The sequence below is a fragment of the Metopolophium dirhodum genome, chromosome 5, assembly GCF_019925205.1.
Source record: "Metopolophium dirhodum isolate CAU chromosome 5, ASM1992520v1, whole genome shotgun sequence".
NCBI lineage: Eukaryota > Metazoa > Arthropoda > Insecta > Hemiptera > Aphididae > Metopolophium > Metopolophium dirhodum.
The window spans coordinates 28,824,969-28,844,302 of record NC_083564.1 but is presented as its reverse complement, the minus strand read 5'-3'; the positions used below and the strand labels follow the sequence as shown (position 1 = coordinate 28,844,302).

The 19,334-nt window shown below is 31.1% G+C and overlaps 1 protein-coding gene across 1 annotated transcript; it reads right to left on the bottom strand.

The window, feature by feature from the left end:
• Positions 1–6,066: 6,066 nt before the first annotated feature.
• LOC132944970 (serine/threonine-protein kinase Nek8) lies at positions 6,067–12,972 on the bottom strand. The gene is made up of 17 exons (XM_061014550.1): positions 12,711–12,972; positions 12,405–12,505; positions 10,534–10,701; positions 10,331–10,460; positions 10,053–10,209; positions 9,778–9,963; positions 9,462–9,600; positions 9,269–9,397; positions 9,002–9,204; positions 8,580–8,695; positions 8,329–8,446; positions 8,107–8,234; positions 7,858–7,993; positions 7,634–7,799; positions 7,088–7,306; positions 6,905–6,982; positions 6,067–6,829 (listed from the first exon to the last, which is right to left on the bottom strand). The coding sequence occupies exons 1-17, from the start codon at positions 12,862–12,864 to the stop codon at positions 6,635–6,637; spliced, it is 2,523 nt and encodes an 840-aa protein (XP_060870533.1). The 5' UTR covers positions 12,865–12,972; the 3' UTR covers positions 6,067–6,634.
• Between the last annotated feature and the right edge of the window lie 6,362 nt (positions 12,973–19,334).

Genomic DNA, 19,334 nt, shown 5'->3' with positions numbered 1-19,334 from the left:
ATAATGCAATGTTCCATGTTTCTACAACTGATATATTTTCAATAATGACAAATTAATAAACACTGTTTGAAGACAAATTGTTATAGAGTCTGATTATCCAATGTTGTTAAAATTATTATTTTGTAAGATATAATAGCTATTAGGTACTCATTAAAAGTATATGGATTTAGGTTTTTTTTTTGATTTTCAGTAAGTTTTTAAACAAAAATTGTATTATAATAAATAAAAAAAAAACATAATAATATTATGTTTTATAACACAAAGCAGACAAAATAGTTTTAAAACTATATCATTTCGTTAAATGGTAAAATAATTAATATTTGATGAATATTTCAGGTACCTACCAATCAATGGTTATTCATTTTGAATTACTAGAAAAATAAAAATCGATTTCGTAAAAAAATTGGTTTGAGTAAATAGTTCAATTTTAAATTGTTAAATGTTGTATTCTATCAGGGTGCTCATAACATTTTAAAAAGCATAATTTTTTAGCGATTTATCAGTATAATGACATACCCACGTTTTGAAAAGTCACGTCTATTCCGTTGAAATGCGTTTTATCTTTTTTTTAGAAATAATTATAGTTTATATTGCATATTTTTTATGCATTATTTGTTTATAATATCTTAACTAAATTCTTTTGACGCGTTAGAAAATAATTAGGATGATAAATTAGTGACATGTGCGTTTTGACTTAAATCGCCAATAATTAATTCATGAATTACTTATAGGAAAGCGTTTGGTTGTTACTTATCGTACCTCGAGTTAAATTGATAATGATAATACATTTACATTAATAAAGAAGATCCTGGATAAAAAGCACGAAGTCCCCCAAGTCTTGTCACCTGTTGCTTATATTATAGGCGAATAATTGTATAATGTTATACTCATAATATATACTAATAGACTGATTAAATAGGACCGTGCAGGTAATTATATTATACTGCTAATTGGCGTAATTGCAGTGCAAAATTTAATTTCGGACCCTATAACTATAGGGGGTACATAATAAAATAAAGTGCTGCTAGACATTTTTTTTGTTGATAAAATTAAAAGGTATGATAAATGATTATTATTTTGTATAACTATTGTATAAATTGATAATAATAATATATAAGGATTTGTGGTATCACCCGTATTAGACAATACGCGGTAAACCAACTATCGCCTTACCCTCGTATTCTCTAGTTAATGACACTCTCTAAAGTTAATTAGAATGGCACTGTTAACTCGTTGAGGTACGATGGTAGGCGCTTGTCAATTCTTAGTTCGTTCCTATCTAGTTGAAATGACTCAAATATTGCATATACCTTGGCACTATTCAGTTTAATAAAACTTCATTGACACATAGTACGTATATCCCGGCGCTGTTCATATAAAAGGTAAGAACGTAAGAACGACTAAAAGACTTGAAAAAGACCTTTCTGCTGTTGCCACCGTTACTGGCAATGTCAAATAAATTATACATGCTCCTAATATACCAGAGTAACTCGTAGCAAAGTCGTTTTCGAGAATAAATGAGGCTAGTGCTTGGATACTATTCAAATTTTTATTTTTATAATTTCTTTGATTCATAGCAGTTGACTCGTTAAATCAGAACTTATATCAGATAAATAATTTCATCTGGTCCTAAAAGTGTTTGGGGTTTCAAAAAAATTAAAATGCTACAAACGTTATGTAAGCGATCTTTAAGTTGACATATTATTGTGTCAACAATTGGTAAAAATACTTTTATTATATAATAAATTAAACAACAAATGGAAATATCAAATTATAAACAAAAAAAGTATGCTAAGACTATACTTAAATCACTAAGTAATAAATATCAACATAATTATAAATGATTCTACCTATTAAATATGATGTGCTTATCCTCATAGTTGTTTGTATAGTTTACATTTTAATAATTTTGAAAAGTTTAATTTAGGTCCTACCTGGTTTATTAAATATGTCTGTCTCGGTATCATCACATTTCCCAGACGATTCCACATCAGTATTTTCATTTGTTTTAATAATTACATTTTTAGCACACTCGTCAACTAAATAATTTTTAAAAAATATCACTTATTCACATCATATTATTTACAGTTGTGTGCAGAATGCCAGAATGTAATTTTATAACTAAGTAAATGTGTAAATAGTAAACTAAATTTTTAGTAAACGACTTTCGTTTTAAGAAAATCTTAACTTCAGAAATTTTAACAACCACCCAGTATTTAATAATATATTATGTATATTTACCACTTACCAGCATTATCCAAATTGTTTTTTACTACAAACATATTTAATGGACCTCTCAACTTCTTTATTTCTTGATCTTTTTTATTCTCATTTTCATTTTTGCTGAACCGCTGAGATATTTTGACATTGTAAATATTATTAAAATAACTTATAAGTCAAGTATTAAAGTATTAACACCAATGATTAATAAAAGTATTTATTTATTAGCAATGCAAACTATTCAATGAAAAGTGAAAATTAAAAGTACCTATAGTAGTAACTCCGTGATTATAAATGCGAAATAATTTAAAATACATAGACGCATAAGCCATAAAGGTTAGTTAGGAAGATAATTGGTGAACTATTATTTTGTATGTAGGTACCTAAATGTAAACAAAAGAGATATATTTTTATTCTATTTTTATTTTGCACTTTTGTGGTGCTTACTTTGGTTTATAAGATAAACTGAGTATTCAGTGTTGCCAACGCTAAGATGATCGATGATTTTTTCATCATTAATCTTTTATCACAGAATAAATCTATGAAATTAAATTGATTTGCCGCCAAAGACCTTATACTTATACCACAGACTTTTCATAAAGTTTGTGCCTAAATTATTATTTAAGCAAAATGTCTATGTTTACCGCATTATTACTAATCGATTATGAACTCCTTAATATTAATTGTTTAAAATATTTCAATTCAAAATACATTTTTACAAAATCAAAAACCAGGAAAAATAATAATAGGATCCTAACCATTATGGACCCCTTTTGAAAAAAAAAATTGGGCCCTTTGGCAGGGCTTTTCCCTGCTTGCCCTGGTGGTAGTCGTGGCACTGGCTGATTGAAATAAATATATAATATACCTAGCCATAAACACACAATAATATTATAATATTATTCATTCAAAAATTAAGATTACTGTAATTATAATTTTACTCATTATGACGAATAAGCTTATTCAATTGGAATAACATTATATTGACATAATATTATTATGACGTTGTTTTTTTCAAATTCTATAAATGAAAAGGTAAATTATTATTTATCTATATCATAATATTATGTAAGTATGTTAATTGTAAAAAAAAATGTATTTTTCAATTTAAGTTGTTATGTCTATACTCTATGTGTATGGTATTGTGCACATGTTTCAGGCTTGAAACTAATTCTCCATACTATATAAAGCGTGAATACGTCTGGCGCTTCTCTGGTTCTTTTCCGTACTAGACTTAAGAGACGGCCAGTGAAAAAATTCGATAGGCGGTCTCCCAGGCCTCTGCTTTGTAATATTATATATCAGAAAAAAAAGGTATATTTACGAAGAACTTTGTATTTATATTTAAGGATAAAAATGTATATATTTTATTGATTAGTTTATTTATTAATCTATTAATATAAATAATTTAGTTTATGTATGAAGATATCAATCTTTACCCCCTTTGAGGACTTCCTGCGTCCTCGCTCGGACCTTATTCGCGTTCCCCGTTAAATTCACAGGCCACGCGCGGCCGTACTTTCTTACCGACGGCCCGTGTTTATAGATAATTTTTTAGAAAAGTCGAGTTTTACGTCCACTTTACGTCGCGTAGGTATTACTATATACGGGAATAAACTGAGGTGACTGCCCTGCTAGACACCTAAAAAACACGGCGGCTATATGATTTGCATGGACGCCCGAATATTTTTAAATTTTTTTCACGTAATGTCGCGTTTTCGGCGGCGGTAAAGAACGTTTTCCGCGATCCGACGCAGTTGGATTGCATACCTGATGCCGTGATCCGGCCGTCCCATATTGTCCGCTATCCGACGGAGTCGTATTGCCTACCGGGATAACTGAGGTGACTGACCTGCTAGACACCAAAAAAATTGCGGCAGCTATATGATTTTTTTACGGAATTTAGAATTTCCGGTGGCATAACCCGGGCTATTACGTCGAACCGCGGTGGTCCTAACCTTATCACAGTTCCTTGTCACCAGACTTCCTTATCACACACCAACCGGTTCGAGACCGACAAAAAACTAAATTGCATACATTTTTTTTATTGTTATAATTTTAAAATTATTTTTTGTCACGCCTGCACCGAAAGTTTGGTTTTCGACCACGGTTGAAGCGTTTGAAAGCGTCCTTTTTCCGTCCAGCGGGCGGTAAAGTGGAAATCCCCAAAGTGCCGGGTGGAAAAGAGGAAATCCCCAAAAGTGCCGGGCGGAAAAGAGGAAATCCCCAAAAGTGCCGGGCGGAAAAGAAGAAATCCCCAAAACCAGAAACTAAAATGTATACCTACTATTAGTTATTACCTACCACGGTCCTTACAAAACATAAACTTTTGGTTACATCTTAAATGTATAGTATAACCTCCTTGCATGACGCATAAACATTTAAACATATTTAATTTGCACTGTTCCTAGATAAGTGCGTTGAACGATGCGTTAGTAAGTTTATTTCACGCAATTTGTATAATAATCTTATCAGTTACAATAATAAAATATACAAAGTGAAAATTGTAATTTTGAAATAAAATAAAATGTTTTCCATGAAATTGTTTTTGTAGAATAGTCTATAATTGTTGCATAGATCCCTGCATAACCTTTTCCATGAACGCAGGGGCGTGACAAAAAATAGTATGTGTGGCTCACTTCCCGCCCTTGCCACACAATATAATATATTAATTTAAACTTTAAACATAACCGAAAAGTTAAAACAATAAAATAATACCATTGACCAAAGTATAAATTGTGATAGTGTGACACGATATAAAAATGACGTAAATCTCAGACTATATTATTCTTGATTAAAATATCGTAAATAGTACTAAATACTAAATATTAAAATATACTAAAATATAGACTAAGACTCTATTCCACCAACTATTTCGTAATAGGAATCAGCGCGCGACGACGACGACGACGTTTATGACGGTATTTATAATATATATATATATAATATATGATATTCACAACAGATAAGCAATACTTGACGGCAATTAATTGAGGAAAAAAATTTAAAAATAGCTCGAAAATTAAATTCAACTATAATATAATCATGAAATAATTCAAGTATTAAATACCACGAAAAAACCGTTAATTATTTTGGTCGGAAATAGGTTTTGGTTATAAAACCGTGATTGAAAATAAGAGGTAACCGCTTTGATGTAAATGTTTAGATATTTTCTCGATTACCGATAACCAATAATCGCTTCCAGCAGTTCCAGCATTCCAAAACTAAAAGCGGTTATCGTTTATCGGTTAACTAAAATTTACAGTTTTTACAGGTTTTTGTTACAAACCGGTTACCGGTTTTAAGCCCTGTTTAAAACTAAACAATTATTCCTTTATAGATGTTTTAGTATATTATGTGCTTTTGTTATACTCGTCTATAACATGTTGTGTTATAAAAACAGTTTTTCGATTTCGTTTTGAATTAAAACCTGTGGATATTATAATTATATTACTACTTAATACACTAAAAAATAAATCACAATATAAATATTGTTAATATTATGGATTATAATTTAAAATCGGGGGACGGAGTGCCGAGTGGACTAAGGCGTCGGTTGCGACGTGCACCGTCAGCGGTTCGAATCTCGGTCACGGGCAGCACTTCTCTCCGTGCAGTCACGGTGTCTGGAGAGAGAGGCCACCATTTATATAGAAAATTCTGCTAAACTAAAACACACGTGTTTAAATAAACCTACAGTACCCATCACCACAGTTAAAAACCACCAAATGGCCTAAGATGCCACGGATTAATTAATAGCAATAATAAACAAAATTTTAATATATATATTTATAATAATAAATAAACAAATAAATAATAAACAATATTAAACAATAAATACGTTGACCAAGTTCATTAATAAATATATATTGCATTCAAAAACAAGTGGTTAAAATGTAAAGTAGAATTAAGCTCAGAAATAGCTGTAGTCAATACATAATATATATTATAGAGTACTTATAATATTTAATCGAAGAAAAAATAATGGAGGATATGTTATTGTACAAAAAAAGAGTTCTAAATAACAATTCACCATAAAACAAAATACCATATTGAATGAACTAATAATTTTAAGTACTTATTGTTATAAGCTTTTCTGTCGACAATAAAGGCTAAAAACAATATTTTGGTTTCAGAATGGTCTGAGAGTGGTATTACTTTTATATAACGATTTGGGAACAGTATACATTGTTATTGGAATATTGTTTCATTGGTATCAAAAACTTTTAACTATATACTAAGTTCATACTTCACCAAGTAAGGAACACAAATACGCGTAGTACTTAACATCGTCGAGTTTTTGAGTTTTCAGTATATCATATTTTGGAATATAAATTAAAATTAATTAATTAACTAATTAAAAAAATATTTTCAAACATAAAGACGTGTCTATAATATATCTGAAAATCAAAATTTAACTATTAACCCTCAAAAATGTGTCAACTGTTATCATCAAATTGTGACCGACTGCCTGGAGTGAGTTAAGTACCAACAACTGGCCTTTATCGATCTGTTCATCAGTGGCGTATAATCCGAGTATCACTTTCGGCTGAGCAATGACTTCCGATGTAAACATCGAAGTCATTTGAGTCAGCGCTTTGGTGTCCATCTGTAATATTGAAATATGAGCGAAAACAAAAAAAATTATATAAATCAAATTTTAACTGTATAGCATGAACCTTACAGAAAATCGTGTACCGCAAAACACTACAGCGTTGTCATCTGTACCAATTAATGTGTACGTTGGCCCACAGTCGATAATCTGATAAGACGTATTAAAATGTTATTTTGTTTTATTTTTAGAACATTAATAATTGATGGACGTCTTTAAAAAAAAAATCGATTCAAATATATAGTGATTAAGTACTTGTGCTTTGCTGTAACCGGGCAACTGGAGTAGATTAGGTTTGTTTTGAGACACACGCAATTTCCCTCGTTGGGAGTAAATGTTACTTCCCCAAATGACAACGTGACCCTGCGCTGTTATAGCGGCGCTGTGACACTCGCCAAAACACACATAAGTCACCCGTAATCCATCTAAGAACTTTACTTTGGTAAATAAACTTTCAAATGGCACTTCTTTAAACTGAAAATTAAATTTAACACACTGATAACACGATGTATTTTTTTTTTATAGATATTTGAGTGATATATATATATATATCAGTAAACCGTAAATTGTATATTATAATATTTTAGACATTAACTAAAAATGTCTACATTAAGTTTATTTCTTAACCACTATAATACCAAATTAAATTACGTGTTACCCTTTATGTTCATACTGTCGATGTATGTGTGCTAGTCAATGGGGACAATAATCACCATATTTATTGTCAAACGTCCATAAAAGGCAAAACAAATTGAAAAAAAAATGATTCATATTACATAACAAGTAAAATATTATAATTACTTTGAGTTTAAACAAAGACGATCGGTTCAGACCAAGTTTGTTGCATTTATTCAGTCCACAAGCGTATACGTTTTGACAGTCCGTTATTATAGCCGTACACTCGGGACCGCATTTGATTGATCCGATTTTCTCGTCGAGATGCCAATTGACCAAAATCGGAAAACAGCTGAATTAATAGAAATATTAACGGATGGCGTTCGGGACGGAGGAAACTTCGTACTTACCAGTCTTGTAAATTTCCCAGACCCAGTTGCCCGTGATTTCCACGACCCCAAGTGTACAGCTGACCTTCATTCGTTAACGCTGCGAGGTGATAGTTGCCACAAGAAATTTTCACCACGTCTACTTTTAGTAAAAAGTCTATCGGACAGTACGAATTTTGATTGGTTTAATAATTTATCGATCCTAATTTTTTTTTTTTTATTATGAAATTATTGTAAAAATTTATACTATTTAACGCAATATCTACCAACCTATAAGTTTTGGTCTGGAAACGCTATTCCAATCGCCGTGGCCGAGAGCACCATATTTACCGTCACCGGTGGTCATCACGAGACCTGTGCTGCTAACGAAAACACTAAAGTTGTGCCCTGCTCCGACTCTATTGAAATTAAACACAATTTAATAAAATACAACCATAGATAATTAATATTGTTTGGTTTTTTTTTTAATTTTCATTTGTTATATCAACTAACTGGGTAATGTGTTTGTCCAATAACGAGACGACGCATTGCGGGTCGTTTTTCCACGGAGTTTCTTCACCGTGACCCAACTGTCCGTGCTTGTCTTCACCCCAAGTGAAAATTGAGTAATCTGCGAACAGAAATCTTGTAGGTACTAATCACATAATAATATCGTGTACGAGTATATAATATTATTTTTTTTTTAATTATGTATAAAAACAATGATTATAATGCAATTATAAAATAAATGTGTTATGATTTACCACTTGTAAGAGCGACGAAATGTGTCTGACTCACTGCAAGTTGTACAATTTGGACCCTGAATGGTAATTGAACTGGCGTCAAATTTGTCGGTGATGAAAATTGATATACTACCGATCTGTTTTACAATAAAAGATTTTTTTAAGGAAAAACCTCTAAGTATACAGTAAAACCTATTTATAACGTACCCCCTGTAATACAGATATCACCTTACAACGGAGAAAAACAACAGTTCCACGTACCTATATATCCCGAATATATATTTTAGTCTCCCTATGACGGAAACTCCTTTATAAATGAAAAATCAGTTGGTACAGAGCGATTACGTTATAAGGAGGTTGTATTATAAGTACAATGTATATTATTACGTGTATTACAGGTGCCTAAAAATAAAAACAATAAATACTCTATAGTAAACACTAACCTGTTTAGTAAATCGTCGTTACTCGATTCGAGTTCACCGCTTTCTTGGACCCAATTAGAATCGGTTATAAAATCGATGAAATCGGGCACTGTTTCGACTAAATAATTGGCATCCGGTCTTCGGAGTGGATCTTTTTGCAGAAGATCGTTCACTAGTTTTTTTAAATTTAACGAATAACACAATGGTATTGGTGCAAAATGTTCCTAAAAAAATGTAAAAAAAAATTATTGTTCTGCAAGAATAATATTTTGCAATTAGTGTACCTACTTTTGTTATAAAATGAATTAGTGCTGGTAGATTGGAAGCATCAAAAGTACGCTGAAGACTCGCCATCTCGTACAATATACAACCCAATGCCCATATATCTGATTTCTGATCATATTGTTTACCCTCGCACTATATAAATAAATAAAATGTAATATATTTAAATGGGAAATTTTTTTTGAAACTATATACTTACCATTTCTGGACTTATGTAATATGGTGTTCCAACCACTGTTAACGCTTGTAACTTCGTGGTCATTATTTTTGAAATACCGAAATCTCCTAATTTTATTTGACGTTTTTTTGTCAGAAAAACATTTGTTGTCTTTAAGTCTCTGAAAAATAAAAACATTATTTTGCACACAAATGTAATTAATATAAATAATATTTTTACTTTTTTAAATTTATTAAATATCCATCAAATACACATATAATTAATCTTAACAATCTTTCAATAGCAGTCGGTTTTCATTTTTAAAATATACTTAATACTGATGGAATGCAATTGTCACCTGTGTAAAATATTCCGTTGATGAATGCATTGAATCGCTTCAGACATTTGCAAGAACATTTCTAAAATTTGTCTTTCGGGTAATAAATTGTTATTACGACCAATCAAATACTCTGCTAGAGTACCACCATCTGCATATTCCATTTCAATCATGAGAACACCGTCCATTTCAAAACTCCCATAGTAACTATTGTCATCGAAAAACAAAAAAAATGCAATAAAAACTTCAAATTAATTAACGATTATCGCGATTTTTGAAATAATATGACGTATAACCTTATTATATACGGATGGCTGAGTAACGATAAGACTTTAGCTTCGTTTAAAGCAAGCTGTCTCTCTTGTGCAGTCATATCTAACATGTTGATCTGTTTGATCACCACTAAATTATTTTTATTCGTGTTTCGGTACAAAGTTGCCACCCCAAATGCTCCTAGGAATTAACGTATCAAATACAATTAATATTATCATCGATGGTCTAATACATTTTTTATTAGCTAACGCGTTTACGCATATAACAGTATTATGACATGGTCAAATGTTTTCTGGCTCACCTTTCCCAACAGTTCGAATTCGCTGATACCCGTCTAAAGCTGTCTTGGTAGGTCGTACATCGGCTGAATTAAAATATAATTCACCATTATATTCTTCTCCCATTAGATCGGGCCATATGCCTACGTCGCACTGAAACGTTTCCGTATAGAATACGTTGCATAAACAAAGATGGGTGCAAAAGAAAAACGAAATTGAAAAATACCTGTGTCAAATGCCGCAGGGCTAAGCACAGTTGGTATCTTACACAACTCGAAGCCAAACGGCTGTTGAAAAAGTCCAGTCTCGATGATCCACGATGACAATAATCTGACAATGACTTCAGAAAATAATTTATACCTGGATCGTCAATTAAACTGTCACCATTCAGAACCTATGATTTATTATTGAATCGTATACAGACTCTGTGTCATTATTAATTATTAATGTATCTTAAGCATTTGATTTCATAAATAACAGCATATTAATATTGCAATATTGAACACCTCATTAACTTTCTGCGTTGTGGATTAGTTAGTTTATTGTTTCAATATTATTGTTAATTATACAGTTTTGATTTATTCAATAATCAAGGAAGGGCAAATAAGTGGTTTGCGTGCAAAAGCGACGAAACACGAGAAATTGTCAATAGCACCGGAATATGTCCATGGCTACGTACGAGTTGATTCCCGGGTACCTGTTACCTGCACTGATACCGTCAAGTTGATTCCCTGGTCATAGAGGTACGTACGAGTTGAGTCCCTGCTCATTAGTCATTATATTATATTATTTTCAATATTTAGTCAAATATTCAGCCTATTTGCCTAATTCAAGAAACATCACGAGGAGGTTGACTGACAAGTTTCTCAAAAATGTTGTTCTTTTTAGTTTTTTCATATTTTGAAAATCATTCAATTCTTTGTAAAAAAATTACTAGTAAAAAAATCAAAAAAAAAATTTAGCAAGTATAAAAATATTATTAAAAAATTTAGTATTTAGGTAAAAAATTCTTATTAAAAAAATTTAGTTATTTGGTAAAAATTTATAACACATTGTTTTTAAAAATTGGTATCTGGTAATGAGATTACAAGTATACCGTGACATATAATGACCCGGGAATCAGTATATACGAGTTGATTCCCTAACCTAACCCTTGATGACCCGGGAATTAACTAATACATAAAGTAGGTCTCGGGAATCAACTCACCTACTGCGATGTCCATAATATCGGTTTGATTTGATTTTTAGGTAACACATCGACAGAAATTAAAACGAAATTTGTGAATAATATGCGGAAACGTTTCGAAGAATTGGAATTTTAACGAATGTTGCAAAACGGAGAAACAGAATTTGGTATTCATAACTTAGTATTAGAAGTATGGAATAATATTTAAGATATATTTTATTCTGTCAAAAACATTGCGATTCAGTTGATAAAAATGTTCTCTTCAACTTTGCTTGCGAAAGTCTCTTTTTATCATATGCGCTCAAAGCAGGCACTCAAACTGAACCTAAAAGAACCGATTGAATTTAAAAATCCCGTTTCGTTTCCGGTACTTTATTTATTAAAATAAAGGTATCGGTTCCGGTTTTGGTTCTTAATATTTTAAAGGTTCCGGCTCTTTTATGTACCAGTCCCTGGATAAAAGATTCAAAGAAGTGAAGATTAACCGAGGAAGATTCGGAAATATTTATTACCATACACAATCAACAACATATCTGCAGCCAGACACAAAAAATATACCAAAGTAAGTAATATATAAAGGAAAAGGTTTCTAACAAACAATAAAAGTTTGTTTTTTTATAGTATTACTTTCTACATGACTATCATTAATTTAAGATTTATATTTTGAAATAAATTGTCTGTGTTAATAACCAATAATAATATTAATGTTAATAAATTTATCTTGAATAATAATTATAAATTTATAAAAATATCTACTGGCACGATTGAATATTTTTTTTTTAATTTTATAATAAATTGGCACATTGGACAAATCGTATCCGTTATATAGCCATATAGAGTTAAAAATATTTTACAAACTAATATGTTTTTAATTATGTAATATTAGTAGCGTAATAATGCAGATTGCATACTTTTTCGTTTGTAGAACAAATATAAAATTGTGTTTCGTCCGAATGCACAAGAATAGCAATACTTTTCACTTTTCGATGTTGCATTTTGTCATCTACTTTTGCTGTGAAAATAAAAAAAATATCTCAAATAGGTACTTAACGGTTTATAATCTATCAATAACGGCACAGTTATTAATTGTTTTCGACAATAGATAAGTACGTTAAATTCGAAAAACATGTTTTGGAAGCAATATCAACACATCGAAAGTGTAGTTTATTATTATATTTTGATCGGTGCATAATATAACAATAATAATATGTACGTACAGATAATGTCGTCCAGCGATGACGTATCGTAGTTATACCTCACAACAAACACACCGGGCAAGGTATTTTTCACCGCCGTCGTGAATTCCGGTGCTCGGTTGGAGACTATCAATAAGCGATTGGATTTAACACCGTAATATAGATTATAGTCCATAGTCGCGAAAATTTTTAAATATTCTATAATATTTTGTTCAGGAAGGACTTTAGGAGGTACACGCGTTAAGGTAAAACTGTTATTAGAGAAAAAAATGATTCCGACTGACTGAACGGTGTTTTTGAACTCGTGCGGTTTATATGTATATCGTATATACGATCTCATTGTATGTTGCCGTAAGCGTTACTAAGGTAACTGATTGAAAAAAAAAAATTATAACACGCACGACCCTTGCCGGGGCTTAAAACCTTTTTGAATGGTGTCCTAAATTAAAATACGATAAAATAAACAATAATAAAAAAAAACGGACAGGTCATCGCGCGCGGTTATCGTAGAATATCGATTGGGTTTAGGTTAGTCGTGTCACCGATTCCGGCTAAACTGTGTACATAGGTACCTATTTCCGACATGGGCGTGATAGAGTAGGTAGTCGATAAAAATAATGCTGAGAAACCATTATTATTATCTCAACCGACGGAATTCGATTTAGGTATTCGTGATTGGGGGTGAGTGATGGGTTTCGACGTTCAGCTACAAGACACGCTGGACATTATTTTTAAAATTTAAACTAATAAACAAATGGCCAAATATTCCAAAATAATATTGAGTCGATATTAAAATAGTAAAATGATTGCTCAGATTAGTCAAATTTGTCTGTGGCATTTAAAATTTAAGATGCAAATTTATGTAATTCCAGCGTAATTTTCATTACATTTCTGATTGAAATATTATGATTTATAATAAATAATAATTGTTGTAGATTTTTTTTATCTTGTTCATACCTATACGTAGGGATGTGTCATTAACGACATTCCTAGAGAAAAGTATACGAGAAATAACATGGCTGTATGTAGGTATCTACTAGAGAGACTGTATTTTATTTAAAATCAAATATTTGCACAAACGATTGATTTATTTTAAATGTATTACTTGAATATTAGAGTTGTAAACTGTAATTTTTGGAATCACCAAAAGTTAATAATTTGTGCAAAATGTACTTGCTATTCGAATTGACTGGTAGATAAATTGCTTCAACACAAATTTTGAAATTATTTTTAAAAAACGTATCATATGTAATTAAACATTAAATTTGAATATATTATGTTAATTTTTATGTAAAATTATTATTATTTATTTATGTTTATATTAATTAGGAACTGAATTTATTAGAATTTTTAGGAATAAACTTGATTATTAATTATTATACTGTATTATAATATATGCATTTATATTCGGTGTCAATATTGTCCTATCCGCGGATGTCAATTGTTCTATTATTGGGTGTCATGTGTCTCGGGTGTCAAATGTCCTAGATTCAATTAAATTATGTTTTGAAACAATTGAACAATATTATATAAAAAAATTGTAAATTTCCCTGAAAGTGTCCAGGCTGATGAATATTCCAGGAAACGTTCACATCATTACTATATTAGCTGCGTACTATTGAAAGGGTTAATTAAAAAACGGTGTTTGAAATAAAATACATTTTTTAATACGTAGTTTTACATGGACAGACAAATATTTCATTTGTCAGGCATTTAAGTCTATCACATCTATGTAAAGTATTTGCAACTCACTAATAATGTTTACAACTGTTGTATACTTAATAGTATATATTATATATATTTTTTTTTTTATTGATCATGAAGTCCGGCTACTATCATAGCTGTTTGTTTTTATTTGTAGGGGAGGAACTGTTGATTAGTAAACACGTGTGTTTTGGTTTGACAGATTTTTTAGGGGGCACCCGTAGGTATCTGCCATGCCCGGGTGGGGGATGGCAGCACTTCTCTCCGGACACCGTGACTTGCCCGAAGAAAAATGCCGCCCGCGGTCGGATTCGAACCGGCGCCGGTGTGCGTCGTAACCAACGCCTTAATCCGCTTGGCCACTCCATCCCCCTTATATTATATAGTAAGTGCTAAGAAGACGTAATTTTAAACGGTTCAATATGAGAGTATATATTATTTTTTAAGTATTAAAATATTGTATCTTCGTCGACAATAAAATAATGAATAACAAAAAATGCATTTGTTTAAAATAAAAATTATACGATGATGAATAACATTTAATTGTAAAAAAAAAACATATAATTTAAATTGACAAATATAATAATAATATTATATCAAATTGCTTACGCTCTCTTGTGTTAAGAATAGGAACTTATTATATACTAAAAAGGATACAGATAGCGTACATTATAATGTATAGTATTATGTCCTTACCTAAAATAGTATTTTTCGGCCATAGTTTATTTAAGATTCTGAGTGATGATAATAATATGAAAGTGTATTGTTTCTAAAACGATGGTTTTATTATGAATATTATCTAAATTTTTTGTAAACCCTTCTCCGGAACATTGAATGCTCAAAAAGTGTTATGACACACTTGTATGGATAGGAAATCGAGACTAGATGGAACCTAAAGCAGATCATTTTTCTTAATAGTAAGGAAAAGCCATCCGACCCAAATTTCTGTTTTCCTGCAGTGGGAAATTTTTATTCATATTATTATGGTATACTATTAAGATAACCGAAATATTATCATAAGGCTAAAATAAACTGGGAATAATCGGTATAAGAACGTCTAACAACTAAGGTAAGTAGGTATCTACATTAAAATGTTGAAGTGGACCAAAAAGTAAGTACATAAAAATAACATAATACCTCGATTTTTACGATTTTATGGTTTGGATATTTTTTAAATTAGTTATTCAATAAAATTATTCACGCCAATTTAATATAATTCGTATGGATATAGGTAGGTACTGTTGAGTGTTGGCTTGTTAGAGATACAGATTTGCGTATGTCGAGTATAGTTGGTTCGGCCGTTAAAATGTTACTCATCCAAATAAAACAAAACTATATCCAATTAATGAATGACTGCATTACTGAGTCATTTTAAAATGTGTCCTACCCACCTTATATGTTTGATGAAAAATGATTGATACTTTTTTAATTTAAATACTACGATTTAACTATTAAAATATGTCAAACACACGACCGTGGGATTTATTTATGATGTCTGAGGTGTTGTAAGTTCCTGTGTGTAGCATTTTTTTTTTGTTTGGAATTTAAAAAAAGCGCTGTCCAAAGATACAGTCGTTTGTATACAAGTAAAATAGATGAAAACAATTGAATATAGATTTTAAAATGTTATAAAAAAAAATATTAATATCCACTGCAGGATACCACAATTGTATAACTTAATATTAATTATATACTGCTAGCATACACAGTTTTGGGTGAGACACTGGTTATCAAAGAGTGTTCGAATCCCGAGTGTTAGGCTATAGTTTTGAACTTATGTTTTTAAATAAATGAAAATGTATTAGCGATGTGAAATTGTCGAGTTATAGAAAGCAATTTATTAGAATATAATATTGTATCATTCTAATATTCTATAGTGTTATAAAAAAATCATTAATTTATACAATATTATTATTACATTATTATCCATAATACAATAACTTTATAAACATTATTCCATGGACGAGAGGATTCTTTTTCTTTCTCTCATCCTCTCTCTCTTTCTCACTCTCTCTTTCTTACCAATGACATTTTTCCTTAAGATTTTAAGAGAGACAGTTAAAAAACATTTTATATAAATTGCTTTGTCTTCTACAGGCAACACAGTATTTTCGCAGACTCACAGCAATTAAATTAAAAAGACTGCAGCCATTTTATGCGTCACTATGGCAGCGCTGATTTATTAATTATATCATTTACCTGTAATTCTATAATAAACAATAATTAACATTAAATAGGTACCTATACTAAGGTTATATAATATAATAATTGATAATTTATTATTACGCATTTATTTTTATAACAAAGTATACAATTTTAATCCAATAACTTAAAAGTAGCTACAAATATAAACTGATATCTGACCACAATATGTGTTCACAGGTGCGAAATTGTGCAATTTATGTAAAATATTCTGAAGAATAGCTAGATCTAGTATAGGTCTTATAATATTAATTATTTATAAAAATTACTGGCGCAGATTTGTTACTACTGTTTACTTTGGTATATAGCGTGTATTATATTATTAACGAAGTTTGATTCGTACTCCATAGTGGATTAATAGATAAAGTATTACGATGTTTTTTAAAAGTTTATTTGGGGGTTAAGACTTTTTTCTTTTTTTTGGTGGGTGGGGGGGGGGGAAGTCCTCTTGGAATAATTCTTTGAGTGATTGAAATATTAAATTTTGTTTTGTTTTGTACAAAATAAATTAATAAAGTAGTACTTTGATTACGTCTCATCAGTTTTTTTTTTTTTTTTTTGGGTAACCCGTGGCAACATAGGCCATTGGGTGTGGGGGAGGGCACTGTAGGTTTTTATATTGGGTAGGTTGGTACACGTGTGTGTTGTGTTTTGGCAGAATTTCTAATGGGGCACCCGTAGGTTTCTGCCGTGCCCCGGGTGGGGGGATGGCGGCACTTGTTCTCCGGACACCGTGACTTGCACGGAGAAAAATGCCGCCCGGTGGTCGAGGATCGAACTCGGACCGGCTGTGCCGAATCCGTCGCGTTAGACCGCTCGGCCACCTCGTCCCCCTCTCATCAGTTTTATAATATTGTTAAACGCAATTTGTAAAAAACTTGTACGATCGCCTCATGCCGGGATCGAAGTACCTATGCGTAATAACAACGAACGATTTATGTGTATATTTAATATAACACGACGCACATACAAAGATTTTTTTTTAATTTATTGATCTTTAAGCCCGGCGACTATAGCCATTAGCTGATTGTGGGGTTTTTATGATTGTAGGTTTTGTAACGGTAGGGTTTCTACACGTGTGTGTTGTGTTTGGCAGAATTTCTAATGGGGCACCCGTAGGTTTCTGCCATGCCCCGGGAGGGGGATGGCGGCACTTGTTCTCCGGACACCGTGACTTGCCCGAAGAAAAATGCCACCCGCGGCCGAAGTATCGAACCAGCGTCGGCTGTGTCACAGCTGACGCCTTAGTCCACTCGGCCACTCCGTCCCCCATCCAAAGACTGAGCATTGTAAAACGTCATTATTTATCCAGTCACTCAGATTAATATATTAATATATTTTGTGAGTAGACAGAGTTCACTATGATAATAGATTGACACACGACCACACGAGTTTCTGCAGGTAATACATAATGGTCGTGTTCAATAAGCATTAACCACCAGTAGGTCTCTCAAAATGTATAAATATACACTACTAAATGTCAATTTACTTTCGAAGATCGACTATGCTACTTCTTAATATGTCAAAATGTGACACACACACCAATCGAAATAAAATATAGTGGAAATAATTATTTTCGATATGAGTTCACAAGAGTAACGATTTTTCACTGTCTGTAGTCTAGAACTTAAAACTTAAGAGTATAGGTGTGTTATCGGACATTTTCATTGGAGTACTTTATATTTAGCAGTCTTGGATAGAAAACAAATTTAAAAATAAATTGATATGACCACCAACGTAAAATCGCGCTGTGTGTTGAGTTGGATCCTCTCTCATCTTTATTTTTCTCAATGTCATATAAATATTAAATATTTTTCTTACAAATCTTCTCGATGTCATGGTTTGTTCTTTATTTTGAAACTGTTCGTCCTATAAAATAATACAAAATATATACAACTTACATGCGGTAATATATTTTAACATTATGTAATTTATATACATAACTCATGAGCAAGCTTTTGATTTTTTTTAAAACCAATTATTCACAGTGATTAACATCAATTATATTATGAAATACATCATGATATTATGTGTACGAGTTTTCAATATATTTAGGTGCTAGATCAGCGGTTCTCAAACTTTTCATAGTCGCGTACCACTTACACAATTTAAAAATTTTTACGTACCACCTGACCATTTTTTTTTTTTTGCTTATTAATAATGTATACGTTTATGTTATATGTATGTATAGAATTTTATTTCATTAGGAATTACAAAATGAGATAATATAAAATATATAAATATATAATAAAAAATAAAGTATTTAATTGAGTATTTTAATGCACAGAAAGAAAAAAACTTAAAAATATAAAAAAAATTAAATATGTAAAATTATTATAATTATTATGGTTTACTTTTTATTTCAATGAGACGATTGGTGTTGTTTTGAACGGACGATGACGTCAATATCGGGCTCCAAATTGCTAACTTTAAGTCTTAAATTATTTTCTACGTTTAATCTACTTCTATATTTATTTTTTGTGTACAATAAGTGAGAAAATGTATTTTCGCACAGATACGTTGATACAAAAGGGATTAGAAACTGTAAAGCTTGTGTGGACAATGCCGAGTATTCTTGTTTCACGTCCAGCCAAAAATTAGTGATATTTTTGGTTTTGAAAGCGGTTTTTAGGGTAGAGTCACTGGTTAAGTCAATAAATAATTCTTTTGCCAAAATACCTTCTCGAATGTTTTTAATATAATCATCTTCGAAAGGGTTTATGATCCATTTCATTTCTG